Raw genomic sequence first — 23,852 nt, forward strand, 5'->3', positions numbered from 1 at the left:
GAGCAAAAACTACATGTGTGGAGTGTTTTATATTCTTGGTACGTTTACCCTTCACAGAGCCCTTTGAGATAAATATTAACATTCCCATTGCGTAAGTGAGAAACATGAAGTGCAGAGGGGCTGAGTAACTTGCTCCAGTACACACAGTCCTGGAGTTGGAAGAGAAGAAAGGATTTGAACTGGGCTCATCGAACTCTGAATCCTGCTTCTTTTCTGCTTAAGTATTGTGATATGCCTGCTGCTGGTAGCCCTGAATGTGGCTGTGCTGACCTCGACCTCACTTACACCTTACTGGCACCATTCCCAGAAGCAGCTCTCCACTCACCTACAGTGGTACCCACTGCCCAGTGTCCCACTTTCTAGACATTAACCTCATGCTTGCCTGGTGACAGCTTTGCCCATTACCAGCTGCTATTTTTTCACTACATGGCCTAATGATAATAACTGATAATAATTAACGCTGAGTATTTCTTTTTTTTTTTTTCTTGGCCGCTGCACAGCTTGTAGGACCTTAGTTCTCTGACTTGGGATAGAACCCGGGCTCCTGGCAGTGGAAGTGCGGAGTCCTAACCCCTGGACTGCCAGGGCATTCCCAACACTGAGTATTTCTTCTGTCATTCCTCTGCCCGCAGGATTCCCTTTTCACCCAGACAAAAACCACACTGCATCATAATGGCCCACAAAGGCTTCCATGATCCAGCCCCTTATCTCTCAACTTTGGCTCCTATTACTCTGCTCTCCTTTTGCTTCTCCTTAGCCACACTGGCCCCAAATCTCCAGGGCACATTGTTGCCTCAGGGCTTTGACCCTGACCATCACCCCTGCTTGGAATGTACTTCCCTCACCTGCGTGGCTAACTCCCTCATCTGCTTCCAGGCTTCCAGCAAACGTCAACTTCTCAACGAGACCTTCTCTGATCATCTATTTAAAATTCTTCCCACCCACCACTTGTTTTGGCACTCCTGAATCATTCCTTGGTATTTTTTCCTTTATTTCTCTATTGCTTATGATTGTCTAACAAACTATCAATTGTTTGTCATAACTCAGTTTTTCATTACGTTTCATCTTCATTGTCTGTCTTTCTCCAAAGGGATGGAAGCTCCATGAGGAGAAAGATCTTTGTCTGTTTGGCTATTGATGTATTCCAAGTGTCTAGAGCAGGATTTGGCAATAGGTGCTCCAAAACTATTTGTTGAATGAGTAAGTCATAGATTGCTCTTAAGACTACATATTCTAATTAAATCTCCCCAATACCCACAGGTAGGCATTATTCTTATTACATTTTTTTACAGGTGAGGAAACTGAGGCCATAGAGGTGAAGCCACTGGGCCAAGGTCATACAAGTGGTAAGTGATCAAGGGAAGACTTTGACCTAGGCCATCTGATTTCAGAGACAGCACTTTTATCTGGTCCTCTCTCCCACCTCAGTGCCACAATGCTGCCTGAAAGTGCCACCATGAAGACTGGGCTCTAAGTTCTGGTTCCTTTCGGTACCACTTCTACTATGGACAACCGAGGTTATAACAATGGCGTCCTGCAACAATGTCATTAAGGAAACTGAACAAGGTTTAATGACTTGTCCAAGGCCAAAGAGCTTGTTAACAAAACTGCAACTAGAACTCAGGATGCCTGACTCCCAGTTTGGTGGTCTTTCTGATACTTCCAAAACTGATTCTGAAGATCATAATGATTGCCTGAATAGTACTTTTCTATTCCCACATAATCTTTTACAATAAACAATTAAAAAGTAATTTTTGCTTTGCAAACTTGTGACAGATATTAATACTTATTTACATAATATTTTAAAGGGAAAATGTTTATTTTGGTAATATCTGTGATATTACAAACATATAAAATGAACATCATAAAGTCACTCTGCTGTAAGCTAATATAAGCTCATAGGGAAAATGAATATGTTTAATTAAATTTAGGAAAAAGGTATAGTTAAATCACTTACAGTACAATAATAAGGACCAATAAACTATTATCTCTTTACTGTTCCATTGGAATTTTCATCTACATGCTATATTAATAAACATCATCTTCATTTTACAAAGCAGGATGCTAAGAGATTTGTCTATGATGTGGTAAGTCAGCGGTGGCAGCAGGAATAACATAACCCTTGCACTAACCCAGCAAATCATACTTTTACTATTGCATACTATTCACCAGCATTTATTGAGGGAATGCAGTATGCCAGGCACAGATCTAAGTATTTTCTACATATTAATCCATTTAACCTTCACAACCACCCTGTGTGTACCTATTACTACCTAACTGGTACTAATGTAATCCTTATGTTGCAGGTGAGAAATGGAAGCACAAGAGAGGCTAAGTAACTCAACCAAGGTCACAGGATTAGAAGTGGCAGGACCAGGATCTGGAATCAGGTGATGTGACTCTAGGGGCCATGCTCTTAACGGCTACATCATATTATGATAATGGTTAAGACAGTAGCAAGAGAGATTTGAAATCTACAGGAAGGACCTTATCTCCCTCCCCCTATTTTATTTCATAATAAAATTATAAACAGTCTGCTCTACCAGATTTTTCAACTGAAAATCTAATAAATGATACTTTTTATGCCCTCTCCCTTGCACTTACTAAGAGTTGCTGGTAGATAGCAAATACGTATCAGTAGCAAGAAGAGACCAGGGGTTGTAGGAATAATGTATTGAACACACAGCTTTTGAAAAAGAACTCTATTACTTTTACTTTTTACAGATGTATTAACTCCAGCACTGCTACATAGTACATTGTCAGCAAAACATCCAGAGAAAACAAGGCAAATTCAGCTAAGCACTTAAGTCATAACCAATGAGGAATTCATGGTACCCCCTTATCTATGCCAATAGAGCGCAAGAGGGAGATGGGAGATGGAAATGAGAAGTGAGAATTCCTGACATCTCCTTCTCTGGAGAAGCAGTGGGTCACTCCTAGCCTGATGCCACCTGACACTTCTACTTCCTGAGTCCTCTCATCCTGTTGCCCCAGTTCTGTGCTGATTCTGAACTAGCCCAGCAACATGGAGGTGATGTTTCTTTTCAAGCATCAAGTGTTATTCAATAATAATTTCTACTGGACAAGGATAACAAAATGTTATTTATGCCAATCAGTAGTTCATTAAGCAGAACGATGAGAATGTTATTAAAAATGTACATGAGATTTTTGTGATAAGACTCAACAAAGGAGTCTAAAATCATCTTACTGACCACTCCCTCAGCTGCAACAGCATCAGCAGTTAGGGCATAGCTGACTCCTCAGTCAGTCTTGGCTCTGCATTTGCTAGCTTTGGGACCATGGGGAGGTCACTTAGTCTAAGTCTCAGCCTTTCTCATCTGTGAAATGGGAGTAAATAAAACTTACTAGGAATATCTGCCTTTTAGGGTTCTTGTGAGTATTAAATGAGATAAAGCATGTAAATAATAAGGTTGGGTACAGTTCTAGACACATAACACAAAGACACATCAGTTGTTGCTGCTGCTGTTCAGGATGATGCTGTTCTATCAGTTAGGGCTCATTTAACTTCACAGGACAAAAACCACCCCCATCTAATTTAGGCCAAAGGGGAAACTAGGGACTCCGGTGCCTCTAGGAATTGTTCTCTCCATTTCTTTTCTTGGTTTTCCCTCTATTCGTAGCTTTATGCTCTCAGCCTGCCATCTTCCATGGCTCTAGAAGATCCCAGGCTTATCATAGAGGACTGGCTCTGATTTAAAAAAATGAAATTAAGGTAAGCAACCTGATTGGCTTAGCTTGTCAGGACCCTCTCCTAGAGATTTGCTGGGGTGAGATGTAGTGGTGGTGGTGATATCTGTAACCCAAGGTTAGAAACAAGACCGTAGCCAGCAGAAAGGTAGTGGTGGGAATGGTTCGATGTTCTGGGAAGACAGACAATAGATGTCCTCCAAATAGCTATTAAAAATACCTCTGCGTAGCTGCTTCTCTTCCTGTGCTTTATCTCAGTTAACAGTACCATGGTACTTTGGATTACTTGAACAGAAAACTCCAGATTCACCGTGGTCTCCATCCTTATTCATACTTTCATCTACCCAGCCAGAAAAATTGTAAAATTGTGAAATGTTTCTCAAACGTGTCTATTGGGAGCTACACGACTGCCACCTGAGTTCAAGGGCTCATCTCTCCTCACTGGAAATATTTCAGAAGAGCCCTGTAATTGGTCTTCCCTCCTATGTTCTTCCTTTTCTATTTGTCCTACACACAACTGCTGGCAGTCTTCCAAATCAACAGGCGGTCTTCTGTGCCCTACTTAGGTTCCTAAAGATGTCATCCCACTATCCCGTCTTTCCAGCCTCTCCCCCTACAGCCCCACTCCCCCTACACTCACACCCCAGTGTGACTGGAATGCATTTTCTGCCCTCCCAGGCCTTTACTTGTGCTGCTTCCTCTCCACTGAGGGGACAGCTACTATTTATCTTGAAAGGTTCAATTCAAATGTCATTGACTACATCCCCAAATAAGACAAAGTTTCCCTGTTGCTTCTCTAGCTCGTGGTTCGAACCATGAGCACAAGTATGGCACAAGTGCATGTTAAGTGTCTATTTCCTTTACAGACAATGCAGTCTTGCAGCATAATAAGAGTCTACTTGAGCACGAGGAAATGGCTCAGATACGTCATTCAGTTGGGTGCATCTGTTATTCAACAATATGCACCCAACTGAAGTTTAAAACAAATAATAGTCCATCATCACTATATGTAAAATAAACAACAAGGACCTACTGTATGGCACAGGGAACTGTATTCAATGTCTTGTAATAAACTATAATGAAAAAGACTCTGAGAAAGAATATATATAGATATATATATGTATAACTGAATCACTTTGCTGTACACCTGAAATTAACACAACAATGTAAATCAAGTATACGTCACTAAACAAATAATAAAAATAGTCCATCATCGACATAATAATTACTATTCTTATTTACATGGACTTTGGCCAGATTTACTCAGGATACCATAGGGATGTATCTTTCTCCCTATTTTATTGTTTGTGCTTTTTAATTTATATGATTGTCTTTTCACTTTATCAGGTCATCTGTAAATGTCTTTTACTAGTTGTTAAGCATTTAATAACTTTCTTTAATGTTTTGGGATAAGATGAGCTGCAGAAATGACTAACTGCTATGACCAATCCTGTGCAGATTTTTACTATGAACAGTCTATATAAAACCGACTGAAAACATTAATTAAAGTCTTTAAATTTTAATAGAATGGAAAGAAATAACAGCTTACTTTTTCTTATTACAAAATCAATATATGTTAATTGTTAGAAATTTGGGGGAATACGGATCCATCACTCTCCCCAAAATAGAAAATTAAAGTCATCTGTTATTCCAGCTTCCACAGATAATCACTGAAAACAATTTGGTGTTTCTAATATTTTCATATATACTTATGTATATGTATGTATACATGCATAAGTACAGTCATAATGTGCATTGTATTATACCCTGATATCTTACTTAATATATTGATAACACTTTTATTGTTATAAAATATTTATTTTTTGTGTCATAGGACACTCAACAATCTTTAATCAATTTGCTATTGTACATTTACTTTGCTTCTGGATTTTCCCCATTATAAACAACACGTAACATTGTACTGAATCTCTGAATATATTGATGATTATACAAACAATATTATAGCTAAATATTTGCATACATTAATAATTATTTCCTTTAGATAAATTCTGAAGTGAGTAAATCCTGAGTCAAAAGATATGCAAAACTGTGAGCGTTCTTAAAACAAAACAAAGCTACCATTTACTGAATGCTTACTAAGTGCCAAGCACACTACTATCTTTTAATCCTCACAGCAACTTTATCATCCCATTTTATGGGATGGAAAAGGAAGCTTAGAAGTCAAGTGATTTGCACAGGTGTAGCTGACAATGTCAGTGCTGCTCCTGTAATCTCTGCAGCCAAAGGCTGCTGAGGCAGCACCTGGAACTTTCTGTCTGATGGCTGGGCTCATGGTAAACTGGAATTGCCAAGGAATTAATGTCCCTGGAAGCAGCTCTCAACCAACAGAGGATGGGAATTGGTGGATAAATACACCAGCTTCCTTGTTCCTCCGTTTGGATAACTGATTTGTTTCCCAGAGTGTGCCAGCAGGACTGAGCTCCATTTGCCTACAGTGGCAACACACCTTCAGTGGTGTCCTCCTTTTGCCTGATGCTCCTGCTGGTGGAACCTCTCCCAGGTAAACAACCTGTACTCAAATCCATGTCTTAAAGTCTGCTACTGGGGAACCCCAATCAAAAACATCAAGATGGTTAGTCAAGTAGTAGTGCAAAAATGTGCACCAGAAACGCAAAGAACTCTTTGTAAGCTTTGCAAAAAGAAATCTGAAAATGCATATTTGAGCAAGAACCATGAGACATTCAGGCTGCAGTCAAAAGCATTTTGCGACCGCTATTTTATGTGATTTATTTATTATGAAACTCTAGCACATAGAATCAAGTTAGCCCCACTCTTTAGAGCAGGGCACACTACTGACCTGTGCACGCCATCTCGACTGTTTTTAATAAATTTTTTTCTCCATTCTCCCTCCCTCTTTTATTCCCTTTCCACTCCAAGGCCCTCTGTAATGTGTGGCTGCAGAGTTTCTCTGTGGAGCGGGGCTGGCACCACAGGGTACTCACACACGGACTCTTGCCCACCCCATCACTCTAAACCAGCCTCCACTGCTAACCGTAGTCCCTGCTGTTTCACATCCTTACCAGGCTTGGATACTATTTGACTTTCGAATGTTTTTCCTCTAAGTCATACTTTTATGTAAAAGAATTCAACCTTCTCCCTTGAAACGCTCACAAACAAAAGCTGTTGCACACATCTATATAATCAACCCTTGATTATTCAGGAACTGAACATCATTTTGTGGATTGCTTAGTTTCTTCTTTATCTTCCTTCTCTTTCTCTATCCCTGGCCATCAGCATTATCATTTAGAAAAAAAAAAAAAGTGAGTCAGTAGAAGGCATTCATGGAAAAAAAACAGAGCTTTAATCTTCAGCAAGTCTATTTTATTAGTTATTAAATTAACTTTTACATGTTAATTTAAGGGGAAAGTTAAAATTACTGGGTAAAATAATTTTAAAATATTTTTAAGTATATAGATTGAATATTAGGAGTACAGTATTAATGGTATTTTTTAGAGTCTAGTATATGTTGCTCTTATTGGGCACTAACTATACTGATAAGCTCTAAAGTCAATGTAGCTGTTAGCTGAAGTTCAAGTAACTGTCTACACTACAGATACATTCGAGAATACTTTGGATAAGTTTTAAGATGTCGAATTACATTTTTTTTCTGAAGTTACCCCTTCCATGTTATAGAGGAAAAATACATAATTTGGCCCGATGTATAATGATGTTGATCTGCACACAATTGTTGTTTAACCCATCGAATCCTCTCACTATCTCTGGGTTCTTGCAGGTGTGATGCTTCTTCTTTGGGGGCCTCTGGATCAACGGGTGCTAACAGCTGTGCCGTTGCCTCTGGGTCTGTCATACAATTAGTCTTGTGATGAACTATGCAGGCTGCTTTATTGCTCCAGAGGACATTTTCATATGCTAGGCCTTGAACTTTAAGGAGTCTACATACATTATGTTCCATATGTCACTATTTAGGATAGTTGATTGGAGTCTCAGAGTCTTGAAGTTCATCCTCTTTAGAATGAACCAAATAAAAATAATTATCCTCCTCTTCATTTTCTCTCAAAGCAGATATCAAAAATTTTTGCACTATTTCTTAAAATGTGAATGACTGGAAACAAAACTTTCAGTGGCTAATAAAGAACTACTCTAGAAGCACTTTTTTTTTCTAATATATAATAATAATAATCAGAAAGTTTTGGTTAAAGTGGTATTCCAGATCTCAAGGGAATTTAAAACTGGCTTTCACATTTAAAAAAAAATCAATAAATTTCATTACTAGAAAATCAGAGTTTATATTCATTTAGGCCATGAACTTTCTTTCCTGACATAAAACATCTCTTCATTTCCATGAAAGTCTACAATTTGTAAATTTTGTGACACAGATTACCGTTTTTAAAAATACAGATTTTACTGTTTTCTTGTTTTTAAATTTTTCTGTAATGCTTTTGTCATTTAAGTGACAAATACTGTAATTTACATGAGAAATACCATCATGAATTCATCATTTAAAAAGAAGAAAAAACACACATGCTGTTTTCCTAGGCTGTAATATAAAGAAAAAGAACCATTAGGCAAACTAAAAAACAAAAAAAAAGAAAAAAAAAGTTTTAAAGAGAGTTAGCTCCCATTAATGGGGAAATTTTAAATTTTAAATTTTAATTTAATTTACTAAGGTTCTATTTTGCAGTCTGCCATAGAAATTTTTATTAAATTGTTACTGTAAGGTTATCTGTTTTAATGCTTTAGAAAGGTCATGACTTTAAACAGAGATAATAGTAGCAAAATTGTTAGTAAAACATTTTATATTTTCATAATCTCCAAATTATTAAAACACATTTTTAATGAACTACTTAAAATACTATTTTCCAAATAAGGCTAACTATTCAAAAGGCATTAAATAAGATCAGATATGGAATGCACAATTATACCATGCCTTAATTTATTGCTTATTTGGAGTAATAGAATTCCATGATTTGGAAATAAATCCATTTTTAAAAATTAGGAAATATGAGTATTTTCTTCTTATAGCAGTGTTTTTTCTAATCCTATGACCTTTCTTTTGCTTGTCAGATAATGGATATTTTGAACATTTCTCTACTTAGCAAAATGTATGGAATGAAAAGGAAGGAAGTGCTGTTTGGACACTGGTGAGGGTATGTGTGTGGAGGGGAGATGATGCTGAATAGAAAGAGGTCTGCATGGCAACAGCTGGGGGAAATGGGATATGGAACAGCTGCTCCTTTAGATGCCCGAGAAGGAGACTGCCGGAGGTGGGTCACGGGACAAAAGGATAAAGCGCATGAAAACTCTGATGTAAAGCAGGAAAATGACTGCTAGGACCCCTGGGCTTACACCTGAACCATCTCAAGCTACGTGGTGAGCCCTCTATAGCATGCTTCCCAAGCTGGTGATGAAGCACACAGGACCAGGAAGCACATTGGCTGCACGCAGGACTGTCAGCATGTTTTGTATAACGATAACCAGCAGCCCTCTGGGAGGAGAAGCCCATGATTTCCTCTGTGCCAGCATCTGAGCTCCCCTCAGACACAGAGGCCATTAAACTGGAACAGAAGGGTCAGTTTTAGGTAATGATTTCTAGCTGCAAGTAAAGGCAACTTCTACTTAATGGGTAGTGAAGAGCTCTGATCTTTAAACAAAGAAGTGACTCAACTCCCTTTTTTGCTGTTGTTTTTAGATAAATGCCTTTTTTTACTCAAGGAAAAGTTATTAATAAACTAATAAAAGTTTTCCATAAAATGTTGGTTTATTATATTTCCATTATAAAAATACATGCCACTACAAAGATAAATGTAAGCACTATGTAATTTACCTATGATACATCTAGTGAATTACAGTTAAGAAAAAAATAAGCACAAAGCACACGTTTTGAAGAGATATTCAGTAAATGTTACCTGCTAGAGTATCATTGCTGTCATTGCTCAGTGCTAATTATATCACAGCCTGTAGTAATAACGGTATCTTATGTTTGAAAACTGTTGATAGTCTCAAGTGTAAACATACATCTTTTTTCTTTTGATTTGCACAGAGATACAGTGAAGCTGCCACTGTCATCCTTATTCCGCAAATGAAACTGAGCCTCGAAGTTAAGTGACTATGCTAAGGTCAGCAGCTCGTGTATGGTGGACAGGACTAAGATCAAGTCTTCTAACTTCAACTCTCACGTGGTCTTTCTACACCACAGTTATCTTCCATATAGACTGTATTTCAAAACCTACTGTCAGTTCAAATATTTAACTGCTTAACAATTAGAGATATCATTTATATGTGAAATCTAAAAAAAAAGATACAAATGAACTTATTTACAAAACAGAAATAGACTTACAGACATAGAAAATAAATTAATAGTTCCAAAAGGGGAAAGGGGGGATAAATTACGAATTTGGCGTTAACAGTTACACACTACCATATATAAAATAGATAAACAACAAGGATGTGCTGTACAGCACAGGGAACTATATTTAACATCTTGTAATAACCTATAATGGAAAAGAATCTGGAAAAAATATAAAGAGTAAATATATGTATATTCATATATATATGTGAATCACTTTGCTGTACACCTGAAACATTGTATAATAAATCAACTACACTTCAATAAAAAAAAAATTAGACAAGTATTGCTATGTACACCTGAACTACATTACATAAAGACAATCTTTATCATGTAACATACTTTCCAAATAAAATCCTACTTCCAACAGCTTTTTAAAGACTTTCACGTACACATTTAACATTTTATCTTATGTTAACTGTTGGTTTGGGAATACTTGGGCCTAGAGCAAAAGCCAGAAAGCATGATTTTGTAGATGTTTGACCATCTAGCACTTTGGGAAATAATTATTTTATGCTAGTGGTAATATAATAGGTACAGTTTTCTGTATGTTAGACCTTCTGCCACAAACTTTATACACATTTTCTCACTTTATTCTCACAGAGTTGTGCTGAGTTAGGGAGCAGTATTACTCCCATTTTATAGATGAAGAAGCTAATATTCAGAAAGGTTACATTGCTTGTGTAATGTCACATAGTGAGGTGATGGCAAAGCTGGGATTTCGTCCTCCATCAGCTGATTTTAAAGTCCACCGTCTTAACCATCTCATGTTGCCATTTCTCTTCAAAGAGTTGTAAAATATACTCTCTCAAAAGCAACTGAGCGTTCCTTAACTGAAGAATGCTAGGATTTACTGCCTTTACTTCATGCAGACTTCTAAGAAACACAGATTTGGTAACAGATGTGAGCATTTGTATCCACCCAGGCAGCTCTAACTAAATCTTATCAATATGATATCCTATTAAATTGGTCCCAAACTCTTCTCACAGTCACATACACAGAGCTGAAAGAAGACAGGAAAGGGCGAAAGGCGGATCAAAGAAGCAATTGCTCCTGTAGACAAACTGATTCAGGCTATGTACATCAGAAGGTATGGTCCATTAGAAAGATTTATCACGTCATCCTACACTGCAAATGTGCAGAAGTTTGCCGAGGTGAAGCATGTGAATGAGTGCACTGAAGACATAAATGAAGATAAAGCCTCAGAGTGCCTCTTTCTCCATCTCTCCTTTGCCTTGGCCCTTGGCTTCTTTACTTTCTTTCCATTTCTCTCCTTTTTTTTTTTTTAAACAGTTCTTTTCTCCTGACATATAGTTTTCAACAACGTGTCATATAAACAGCAAGCGAATCAAAAGGGATTCCTGCAGGAGTACTTGCTTCCTTTCCTTTCCCAGCTACTAGTTCTGGCCTGGCCCACTCCTCCTCCCTGCCCCAAACCAGCCCCCCATACTGGGCCTTTATTATGCAGATAAGTTAGCATTTTAGGGGGAAAGCAGTGATGTGAGAAGAAAGAAGCCTGCTAAAAAGAGCCACAATTTCTTTTTTTTAAAATTTATTTTATTGAAGTATAGTGACTTACAATGTTGCGTTAATTTCTGCTTTACAGCAAAGTGATTTGTAGCAGTGTGTGTGTATGTGTGTGTGTGTGTGTGTGTGTGTATACATTCTTTCATATTCTTTTCCATTATGGTTTATCACAGGATATTGAATATAGTTCTCTGCGCTATACATTAGGACCTTGTTGTCTATCCATCCTAGCAGTTTGCACCTGCTAACCCCAACCTCCCACCCCATCCTTCCCCTGACACCCTCCCCCCTTGGCAACCACAAGTCTGTTCTCTGTGTCTGTAAATCTGTTTCTGTTTCATAGAGAGGTTCATTTGTGTTGTATTTTAGATTCCACATATAAGTGATATCATATGGTATTTGTCTTTCTCTGTCTGACTTACTTCACTTAGTATGATAGTCTCTAGGTCCATCCATGTTGCTGCAAATGGCATTATTTTGTTCTTTTTTTATGGCTGAGTAGTATTCCATTGTATATATGTACCACATCTTCTTTATCCATTCATCTGTCCATGGACATTTAGGTTGTTTCCATGCCTTGGCTATTGGAAATAGTGCTGCTATGAACATTGGGGTGCATGTATCTTTTCAAATTAGAGTTTCCGTCTTTTCCAGATATATGCCCAGGAGTGGGATTGCTGGATCATATGGCAACTCTATTTTTAGTTTTTAAAGGAATCTCCATACTGATTTCCATAGTGGCTGCACCAATCTACATTCCCACCAATGGTGGAAGAGGCTTCCCTTTTCTCCACACCCTCTCCAGCATTTGTTATGTGTAGACTTTTTAACGATGGGCCATTCTGACTGGCATGAGGTGGTACCTTATTTTGGTTTTGATTTGCATTTCTCTAATAATTAGTGACACTGAGCACCCTTTCATGTGCCTTTTGAAGAACCACAATTTCTTGATCTGAGAAAAAAAAAGGAGGCAGAAGAAAAGAGGGAAAAGAGAGGGGGGATTAACCGCATGTGAGTGGAACACAGGAGGGAACTTTGGGGTCCAGGGAGTGACATGAAGATACAGGCTTCAGGATATCTAGAGAAAGACAAATGGAATTTTTTTTTTTTAATGGAAGGAGAGTTAAGAATTTTACCTCTTGTTCTTTGGGGACAAGTAAGGAGGAATTGAAATTACTTTTCTTTTAGCTTGCTAGATGTTTTCCTTTTAATATGGTATCCCACCGAGAGACATGAAGAACTCCTCTCTTCGGGTTGCATCATGGTTTCTGCGATATGTAAAAATCTTCACTTATAAAAGTGACCAAAAGGAAAATTTGTTTTATGTATGTGACCGTAAAATCTGCCAAGGCATATGTGTGTCAGCCAGATTGTCATTTAGATGAAAAGCCCACTGTCATCAAGGATGGACTGACTTTTAAGGGAGAAGGTATCAAATGAAACAAGAGAAAGAAACTCAATGGGAACAACTGTAAGAATCCTTTGCCCCCAAACTTCCTGGGCCCTAAACATTGCAAATCAAATCAATCGTCCTTTGTCTGATTGATTTGCCTGCTGATACATAATAGCTTTGTCTTAGTTTGCATCTATTGAATTAAAAGAATAACTAAAATTTAATTACAATTAGTGAAACCTTAAGAATATATCGCTTTACAAATATGATCCATACCCTCCATTGTTAATATTTACGTACAATCTACTAGTTGCTAGAATATTAGTTTAACTATTTTTTACGATACATTGTTTACTTGCATTTTTCTACGGGATGCTGCTGATGAGGCTAGAGATCTGGGTTAACCATATATACAAGCTAACACCAATGTTAGAAGAATTCTAAGTTATTATAAAGATTTTGACAAGTCTGCAAACATAGAAATAGCTACTGTTTTGTATATGGAATAATTAAGTACTAATACAAGAATTTTGTAGTATAGAAGCTCATGAAATATCAATATGGTGAATTTTTTCTTTCGTAGTATAATTTTTGATAGCCTACCTTATTGCTAAATAATGGGAAGCAAATAACTCATTGAATGCACTGAAGACTGAGTAAAGTTGATGTTCCTAAAATTAGGAAGTGGAATGAAATGTATTTAGAGAGGAAGAAAATTTATGCATAAAAACAATGTGCTAAGAAAGGATGGTCCTTTTTCTTAAAATAACTTTATGGTTGCAATATTTGATTGTGGGAGCTGGGCCAACTTTGCATAAAGTCTTGAAAGTGATTTTGGTAAAGTATTTTTCTCTTTGAAATCTTAGGACTTCATAAGATACATTTACTTTCTAAAATTCATAATTTACTCTACTTGGAATATTTATAGGTGGAAATTGTTGATGGCCAAAGGGAATTACTACTTCTCCTCTTTAAATGTCAGGGTCTCTGTGACCTGCTGTACAGGTTTATTACAGAAACTATTGCTTCTCTTCACCAAATGCCCTTTCCTCATTAGTAGGTATTTCAGCGCTAAATAAATGCATTATTCGTTTTTAGTTTAGTGCTAGTCTGTCATTCAGTAAAGAATGCTTGGTCAGCAAGGAATGGATGACCAAACATTCATATACTTATCAACATAGTTTTCTGTTACATGCATTAATCATTTATTAATAAATTAAAGCCTTTAATTGAGATAATTAGCAAAATTTCAGAGTCATTTCTGTTTCAGATCATCAGAATCATTAATTAGGGATATTTACTTGGGCCAGGTTTCTCTAAGCCAAGATTCTTTGAAAAACATCACATAAAAATCTTTAAACAGATGAAAAACATTATGGAAGGGAGAAAAAATTTGTGACAGGTAGTGGTTGGATCTAGGGGCAAGATAATGAAAATGTGAAAATATTCCAAATTATAAACTTAAAATACAAGTAAGAGAATAAAAACGGTGTACGGAACTGATGACAAGAATTAAAGATAGACTGAATATGAGTAGGCAAATGCTAAATCTAACGACACTTTCTTACACTGGTTCCCACATGGCGAAGCTGATTTTGGGGTGTTCTTACCACTTTTCAGAGCTACACTGTGGCAGGAACACCATCAATATTTTAAAACAGATGAAGATAACATTGGTAATATTGCACAGGGTGGGAAAGTAGGGTAAAAAAGGATTTCAAAAGAAAAATTCTTTTTTGTGTGTTGAATTTTTACCTTGTGATTAAGTAACCGGGCATATACCTAATCAACCAATCAAGGAATCAATCTTATTTATTAATTGATCATGTAATTTTTTTAACAATATTTTTACTAAATAATGTGTGGGTTTCTAATAGACATCTTATAAACTAGAAGCCATGCCTTCAGATGGAGTGCAGCTGCAGATGGAAAGACAGGCTGCAATTTGCAAATAGAGAATAGATCACTAGGTTACACGATCACCTTCACCAAGTCCAGAAAGAAAAAAGTGAAAGGGGACAGGGAATGATATTCAATATCCTGTGATAAATCATAACGGAAAAGAATATGAAAAAGAATGTGTGTATATATATATATATATATAACTGAATCACTTTGCTGTACAACAGAAATCAACACAACATTGTGAATCAACTATACTTCAATAAAATAAATTTTTTAAAAAAGTGAAAGGGTATTCAAATGAAAGTCTGAAGAATATCCTTTTATCTCTGAAAGAAAGCAGGGAAAAGTTGCTAAAGTAGGATACTAGACAGAATGAAAAGATGTGGCCATCTATCTGAAATCAAAGCAAGATGTCAGGTTTTGTGGCAACTAATTTCAGTGCAACAGCAAAAACATGCTGCCCTCTAAAATCAGCTCGAGCTGGAAGACCCCCATGACCCAAATTAGGTACAACTGCCCAGTGTCCATTCTCCACCCAGCCACACCCCAGCTGCCCCAACTTCCCATTCTTTAGCGATTCCCTGGTACCTGTTTCTTGCCTCTTGTTTTCCAGCTGTGAATCTGATACCTTCTTGAGTTTGCTCTTAGCATCTTGTATCCAGATCTGACAACAGATCTTTCATTGGCGCTGCAGCTCTCCCTGTGGGTCTGGCTCAAATCTTATGCTTGATTCCTGCAAATCCTCAGTTCTGGGTGAGCTGTGTTCCAAATACTCTGCCTCAAGCAAGACCTGGCTCTGAAAACAGTCCCTGGTTCTTCCCAACTGCAAAGGCTACTCTTGATGGTGGCAGTGAGCTGAGGCCTGGTTTTCCAAAGCCTCCACCCTGGCTGAAGAGTTAAATGGCAAAAATGAACTAACCTTGATTCTCAGTGAGGTACATGCCTGGGGGAGGGGATTGAGTTCTTAGTGGAAATGTCTGCAAGGAGCTCTCTCATTCCAGCCCCAAACCTGGGATAGGAGGCAGAAGAAATGTGCTCATTTCTGTCTTTTAGACATGCTTGTTTCCTTGGCTTATATGCCATCATCTGTTCCTGGTCCTCCTGCTAGCTCCCTGGAGACACCACTTAATCTCCTTTGTAAGCCCTTCACCTAGTTGGCCTTAGAACGTTTTCATTTGTAATTATCAACTGTCTCTAGGGAGTCTCCTCCACTTAACAACTTCAATATGCTGAAAACTTGCAAATTTATATGCCCTCAAATGTACATAGTATCTTCAATCTAGACTTCCTTTTGAGCTCCAGACCCACATATACCACTGTCTATAGGTCTCTCCTTGGATATCTCAAAAACTCCTCAAATGCAACATCTTCAAAACTGAACTCCTTATTTTCCCCCAAGCCTGAGTGTCCTGTAGTATCCCCACCTCAGTAAATGACATCAGCAGCCATGCAGCTCTACAGCCAGGAACCTAGGCCCATGTGGACACCCCTCTCTCCCTCACCTCCCATATTTAATCCAACGCCAAGCCCTCCAGAACTTCTGAATCTACTTCCCTCCATATTCACTACTACTACTCACTTCTACTCCTCAAGCCCAGAAACTTAGTTAGTGTAAAAATAATAAAAGCTAGTAATTAATAAGTTTATTATATACCAGGAAGGCATTCTTTTAAAACTTTATATAAATTATGTTTCCTAATCACCCTGTGTATTAGTTTCCTAGGACGGAAGTAACAAGGTAAACTAAATGGCTTAAAAATAAAGGAATTGATTTTTTTTTAACAGTTTTGAAGGCAATCTGAAATTGAAGGGTTGTGTTCTCTCTGGGGGAGGATCCTTCCTGCCTCTTTAAGCTATGGTGGCTCCAGGCATCCCCTGACTTGTGGCATCAGAACTCCAATCTCTACCGCCATCTTCACGTGGACTTGTCCTCTGGGTGCTTGTCTTCTTGTCTTCTGTCTCTTTCAAATCTCTTTCTGCCTTTTTCTTACAAAGACCTTTGTCATTGGATTTAGAGCCCACCCAGATAATCCCGCAGAATGATCACCTCATCTCAAGATCCTTAACTTAATTACATCTGCAAAGACCTTTTTCTAAATCAGGTAAAATTCACAGGTTCCAGGGATTAGAAAGTGGACATATTTTTTTAAGGCCACCATTCAACCCCTCCAAAAGTGAGTATACTTATTAGATGAGGCAACTGAGATTTAGAGAGTTTAAGGGATTTGTCCAAGGTCACACAGTTAATATGAACATGAGATTCACATTTGGTTTATGGCTTCCTTAACTCCAGAAAAATAATTTTAATACTTTTCCAAAAGGAGTAACAGTATTGAGAAATTTGTCACTCGGATACCAAATGCTCCTTCTTTAATCCATTCATTACCAGACTATCCTACACTACTAGTGTTATCTTCCAAAACTGTAGATCAGATCCAGTGCCTGGCATGATGTCTGTCACTTACAAGGTGCTCAGTAAACAACTGTGAGTAAATCAATGAGATCACGTCACCAGCCTCATCAAAGTCATCAAACATTCCACATTGCTTAAAAAAATGAGCTTCACACTCCTCAACAGAGCATTCAAGACCCTCCAACCCTTCAAAAGTTAAAAAATATAATCTTGGAATTAGAATGAATTTCTAATTCTTAAAAGGCTATACTTGGAATGAGTACAGCCTTTCTAAGAATGTCCAGAAGTCATACAAGAAGAAATTGATAAATTTGATCACACATACATCTAAAAGTTCAGGATGGAAGAATTTCACAATAAGGCCAAAAAACAATGGCCTGGAAAAATATTCACAACACATATTATACATATGCCTAATTTCCTAAAGATACACATAGCTCCGGAGGAAGCAGGCACCTTCATTAACTGTTGTATGGCTATAAACTTGTGAAGCTTATTTGAAGGGAAGATTATAAATAAAAATAAACTTATCTTTAAATTTATCTCCTCTCTGACCCAGCATTTCCACCCCTAGGAATTTATTCTGTAGATCATCTCTCACTTTAGCACAAAGCTATTCACTATTATGTCCTTTGTGATAAAAACTGATTGGAAATAACCTAAATGCACACCAATAGGAGATGGTTAAGTCCATTACAGGACAAGTATGCCATGGGATACCAAGAGTCCCTTTTAAAATGAGGTATGTCTAGATATGCATTAGTATGGAGGAAGTTAACTCAAGGGGTAGAACAGTGTGTATAAAAATGTTAGCATTTGTAAGCAACAAAAAGGACACACACACACACACACACACATATATGCACTTATCTGCCAGGCATATATATGAATATTTTTGCAAGGATAAACCAGAATTTTGTAACTGTATTTGCCTTTGAGAAAAGAACTGTGAGACTGAGTACAGGGGTGGAAGGAAGTTTTATTTTTCACTGTAAATGCTATTGTATTGTTTGAATTTATTTTGCCATGTGCTTGCCATGTGATGAGAGAGAGAGAGAATCTATAAGCTAGTTTTCACCTAATTTTCCAACTTGATCTCCCACTGAATCCTATCTTGCACATGACAATTCATTGCTTCTCAAACCCACTAACTGTGATCATATTGAGTGTGTGTGTGTGTCTAATATGCTATCATCCTCAACTTTCACGCTTTCTGCCTATAGAAACCCTGCTCCTCAAAAGCTCTTCTGTGCAACCTTCCTCATCTTCAGCGTTGGGACTAACTACCCTTACCTCGGAACTCAGAAAATCCTTGTTCATCCTGCTTTGAATTGTAATTGTTTACAAGTTGGTCACCCTCATTAAATTAGCTCCTAAAGGGAAGTGTGTATCTTGTTGGCCTCTGTGTTCCTCAAATTACCTGGAACACAACAGCCTTGCTGGATGCATGCTGTTAACTAAAAAATATTAAGCAGAAGAGTCAACTAGGAAAACCCAAGTTTCCTATGATTAAACATAGTTTTAAGGATGATAGAGAAAAATATCTAGCACAATCACAGAAATGCTACTTAGTGTGAATATCTAAAAGAGCCAATAAGAAAACCTCAAAGCTGAAAATAAAGCCAATACTCCATATCGAATAGGATTATTACATGAGATATATGTGAAATTAAATAAGAAGTTACACTTGAAATATATTAGAGGTAAGAGAAGAATGAAAGAAAAATAATTTCACTTTTAATACAGAAAAGACAGCTCTTGACATTTTGGTTTTTGTTTTTATTTTAGTCAAACACACCAAGACTGGCCATGAAATAGGCAAACACTGATTGTTATCATGAAGAAGGCTGCTTCTCAGATTGGGATTAGCAACGCCTTCCACCTTTGCCGCCCTCCCCCAGCCTCCACCCCCACACAAAGGAAAGATTTGATGCAAACCAAAGTCAACCTACTGCTTGTTAACTGCAGTCTTTTCTAAGAAAACTTTCCCAAACCATGTTACAAGTTTGCTGTAATTTTTTTTAAGTACTTTTTGCTGTCATTTAAACCCATTTCGTCTTGTCTTTGGTGATACAGGAGTGGAGAGTCCCATTACGCCATATATTTAACTTTCATCAATAAAACCAATTTTTAATCTTCTAGAATAGTGCTATTCTGCTTAATCTCTATAAATAGATACACTGACATCCAGCCCATTTCTGTTGGCCTCATAACAACACACAATAAAACAAATATAATAAAATAAAAATTAAAAGTGGCAGTGATTAAAAGTCAACTTGAACTTACTGCTAATGCTGTTTCATACTCTCCAGCAGCCAAGTGCGCTAAGCCCAAGTAATAGGAAGCTTCTCCTTCCATCTTTTTGTCATTTCCTAAAATGAAAATGTAGGAAAAATTATTATGGTATTAAAGAAACTGGTTTATTACAATAAAGAGAATCTTTGCTTTTAAAGAGAGTAGAAAGGTATTATAACAACATATACAGATTTATGTCAACAATCCCTGAAACCTAACTGTGTACTGATCAAGAAGGCTGATATTAATACAATTTACTTGGGTCACAGATGTTAGAGTAAGGTGCATTACTAGTATAATTATGAGGAGTTTCCCTCTACATACAAAACCCAGTATTAGCATTTTGACATTCATATTCAATTTCCATACCAGTCCACCATGAGCTGCGACTACATACATGAAATACTTGATAAAGAGTATCAGCCTTACACACATGCACACACAGACTGGCATTCAGCTAAGTCTCTAAAGGGCAGATAATTAGCAAATTAAGGAATTACTGTCCTGATTAGGTTCAATTTTAAAACTATTGGTTAAAACTTGGGTGAGAATGACGACCAGAGCTTGGCTTCTTGGTATAAAATTCCATGCATAGTGTGAAATCCAAACACATTTTTCCTTGCTAATGACTGGTAAATGCTTTTCACCAGCTTTTCACAAGGAATTTAACTTTTCTAATTTCTGCATAATGTGCTTTATTCCAGGAATTATCAAATTTTTCTTTCCAAAAGCAAAATATGTAAACATGTAAAATGTGGTTCAACAAGACATATTTTGTACCATCTAATAAACACATTATTTACATTTAATGTACTTAATTTAATACATAAATCTAATATACTTGCAAGAATCCTTGGAGGTTCTTATTTTACAAAGAAATACTATCCTTTTTCTACTTTTGGAAGTCTCTGGCTTTTAATATTACCTAACTCTTGGGTAATGCAAACACTGACAGATCCACCCTCATTTTCGATCTTTGGAAAGTAAGCATCTTTATATTTCTGAACTCTTCATTCCCACCATGATGGATTTCCTCAGGAGCTAGCAATTTTATATGCTGTACTCACTCTCAGCACTCACTGAATTACCTCTTGTGAAGCAGTGGCTCAAATGGAAGGCTGTGAAGAAACAGGATGGCAAATGCCAGTGACAGTATTTTTTTTCTTCTCTGGCAATTTCATCAATTGCAGAGAATTATACCCTCAAGATCTCACTTCAACAGAGTTGATGGTGCTAGTGATTCAGTCTGGGGAATTTTAATTTATAACTCAGCTGGGCCCTCACTTTTTCTCTCTTATAGGTTTATGAGTACTGGGGAGAGGGGTGGGACCAGAGAAGGGGAAGAAGGGGTAGAAGGAAGAGGCTGTGGTGGGAAGTTGCCTCTTAGACAATTAAAGGTTGATTATTTGTGACTTGTACATGCTGTGTTAAATGGTGTAACCGTGTTAAAGCACTAACAACTTCATGCTTGGATAGAGTATCATCATTTGCATGTAACTTTATGTCAAGGGCAGCCGAGCAAAGAGGAGAAGAAAAAAGAAATCTATCCCTACTGATAGAAAGATTTTGAAGCATCTAACTCAAACAGTCAGATCACACCAAATGTTAGTTTTTAAATAGTATTTAAGTATAAGAACTTTTCCTGCTTACTAATTGAAACAAAGTGAAAGTGAAAGCAATAAAATAATGGAGGGAAATGTCAGCATTATTAAAGCTGAGTAACACAAATACAAGAGGAAAAAGGGTAAAATATTATTTGCATTGTTTATTTGAGTGGGCCAAATTTGTATTGGCCTTGCTACCAAGTCAATAAGAATTTATCTTAAAAAATTATGTTTTTATTTTCAAAGCAAAATTGTTCATTCTTACACTAATATGTTTACTAAAGACTCTAAGGAGGAAGTCATCACAAGTAGAATAATGGGCAGAGACAATGTGCTTGGGAATAACTCAAATGTTCTATTAAAATGTGCCCTAAAAACTTCCTTTTGTTATCTGGCTAAAACATATTCACTCATTCATTTATTCAATGAATATTTATTGAGGACCTACTCAGTACCAGGCACAGCTCCAAGCACTTGGGATACATCAGTACATTCACCAGACAAATTCCCTGTCCTTGTGGAGTTTATATTTTAGAGAAATATAAGAAAGAGGCAGAAAGTTGAAAATAAACATAATAAATTATATGGTAAGTTGTATGGTGATACATATTCTGGGAAAAAGGATAGAAGAGGGTAAGGGGATTTGGGAGTGCTAAGTAGGGGTACAAAGAATAAAGCAGGTTTCAGTATTAAATACAGTTGTCAGGGTAGTAGATATCACTGATAAGATGGTATCCACAAAGAAAATGAAATTAAAGATAACAGAAAATTTTGGGAAACTCACAACTATGTGGAAATTAAACATACTCCTAAATAACCAATAGGTCAAAGAAGAAATCAGAAGGTAAACTAGAAAATGCTTTAAGATGAATGGAAATGAAAATACAAAAACCCAAAACTTGTGGGAATCAGCTAAAGCAGAGCATAGAGGGACACATACAGCTACCAATGCCTATTTTTAAAAATAGCAAACATCTTTCCACTTAAAAACTAGAAAAAGAAGAGCTAACTAAACTCAGAGCAAATGGAAGCAAGTAAATAATAAAGACTAGAAAGGAAATAAGTGAAGTAGAAAATAGAAAAAAATATAGGTTATCAACAAAACCAAAAGTTGGTTCATTGAAAAAGTCAATAAAATTGACAGATCTTTAGCTAGACTGAACAAGGGAAAAAAAGAGAAAAGCCTCAAATCATGAAAATCAGGAATGAATGAGGGACATCACCACAGTCCTTACAGAGATAAAACATATTATAAGGGAATATTATGGACAATGGTATACCCACAAATTAGATACAGTAGATGAAATGGAAAAATTGTTAGAAAGACATGAACTACTGAAATTAACTCAAGAAAAAATAAAAAATATGAATAGATCCACAACAAGCAAAGAACTTAAATCAGAAATAAAGATACTTTCCACAAAAGAAGCCCAGATAGCTTCACTGGTGAATTCTACCAAATATTAAAAATATAATCAACACCAATCCTTCACAGACTCCTCAAAAAATTAGGAGAAAACACTTCCCAAATCATTCTATGTGGCCACTATTATTTTGATATCAAACCAGACACACCACAAGAAAAGAAAACTACAAATCAACATCCATTATGAATATAGACAAAAAATTTCCAGCAAAATACTAGCAAAGCCAATCCAGCAGCATATAAAAAGAATTATAAACCAGGATCAAGCTGGAATTATCAGGAATGTAAGGTTGGTTCAACAAATGCAAATCAATCCATGTAATATGCCCTTATTAATAGAAAGGACAAAAACCACACAATCACCTCAATAAATAAAGAAAAAACATTTCACAAAATCCAATTCTTTTTTTATGATTAAAAACCCTCAACAAATTCAGAATAAAATGGAACTTCCTCAACCTGTTGAAAAAATATCTACAAAAAACCCCACAGCTAATATTACACTTAATGGTGAAAGACTGAAAGCTTTTGTCCTAAGATCATGTAGAAGATAAAGACATCCTCTGACACCAAGTCTATTTAACACTGTATTGGAGTTTCTAGCCAGTGCAATTAGGCAAGAAAGAGAAAAGGCACTAGAGAGAGGCAAACTTTTACCTCTGTCTTAGGGTTTTTTGGCGGTGCCTGAGAATTAAATTGACAAAAGACAGAATAACAGGAGAAAAGCATACAAATTTACATAAGCTTTAGGTCACATGGGAGACTTCATAAGGAATGAAGAGCCAAGAAATGGCAAAGCCTACATTCTTTAATATTGGGCTGAACAGAGATAGGCAATTGTGGGAAAATAACTAGAGGAAGAAAGGTTAAAGGAGTTGAGGATTATTTTAACAAGGTCTATTTATACAGAATTCTCTTGGCTTTGGCTCCCAATCAAAGAATGTTTCTTTTCTCATGGTACAGGGCATCTTTCACAGGGGGGTTTCCATTTCCTATTTTTAGGAAGAAAAGGGTAGATTAGAATGCCATTTTTCCCTCTTGTTTTTCAAGTGCCTTTGGCTCACAGTACTCCTTATGCCAAAGTGGCATTTGGGGTGGCATATCCTATCACCCATCAGCACCAAGATTAGAAAGAAGTAAGTAAAACTATACTTGCAGACGACATGATCTTATATATAAAAAATCCTAAAGACTCCACAAAAAAATCAAAGCTGATAAATGAGTTTAGCAAGGTTGCAAGATACAAGATCAAT

At 36.8% G+C, this 23,852-nt stretch overlaps 1 protein-coding gene across 1 annotated transcript in view; it reads right to left on the minus strand.

Annotated features, from left to right (window-relative positions):
• TTC29 (tetratricopeptide repeat domain 29) overlaps nt 1–23,852 on the minus strand; it is a 242,620-nt gene that overhangs the window by 144,088 nt on the left and 74,680 nt on the right. Inside the window, exon 8 of the mRNA XM_057728186.1 lies at nt 19,561–19,646. Coding sequence (XP_057584169.1) covers nt 19,561–19,646 — 86 coding nt within the window. The remainder of the gene's footprint in view (nt 1–19,560; nt 19,647–23,852) is intronic.

Source organism: Hippopotamus amphibius, chromosome 3 (genome assembly GCF_030028045.1).
Source record: "Hippopotamus amphibius kiboko isolate mHipAmp2 chromosome 3, mHipAmp2.hap2, whole genome shotgun sequence".
Taxonomy (NCBI): Eukaryota; Metazoa; Chordata; class Mammalia; order Artiodactyla; family Hippopotamidae; genus Hippopotamus; species Hippopotamus amphibius.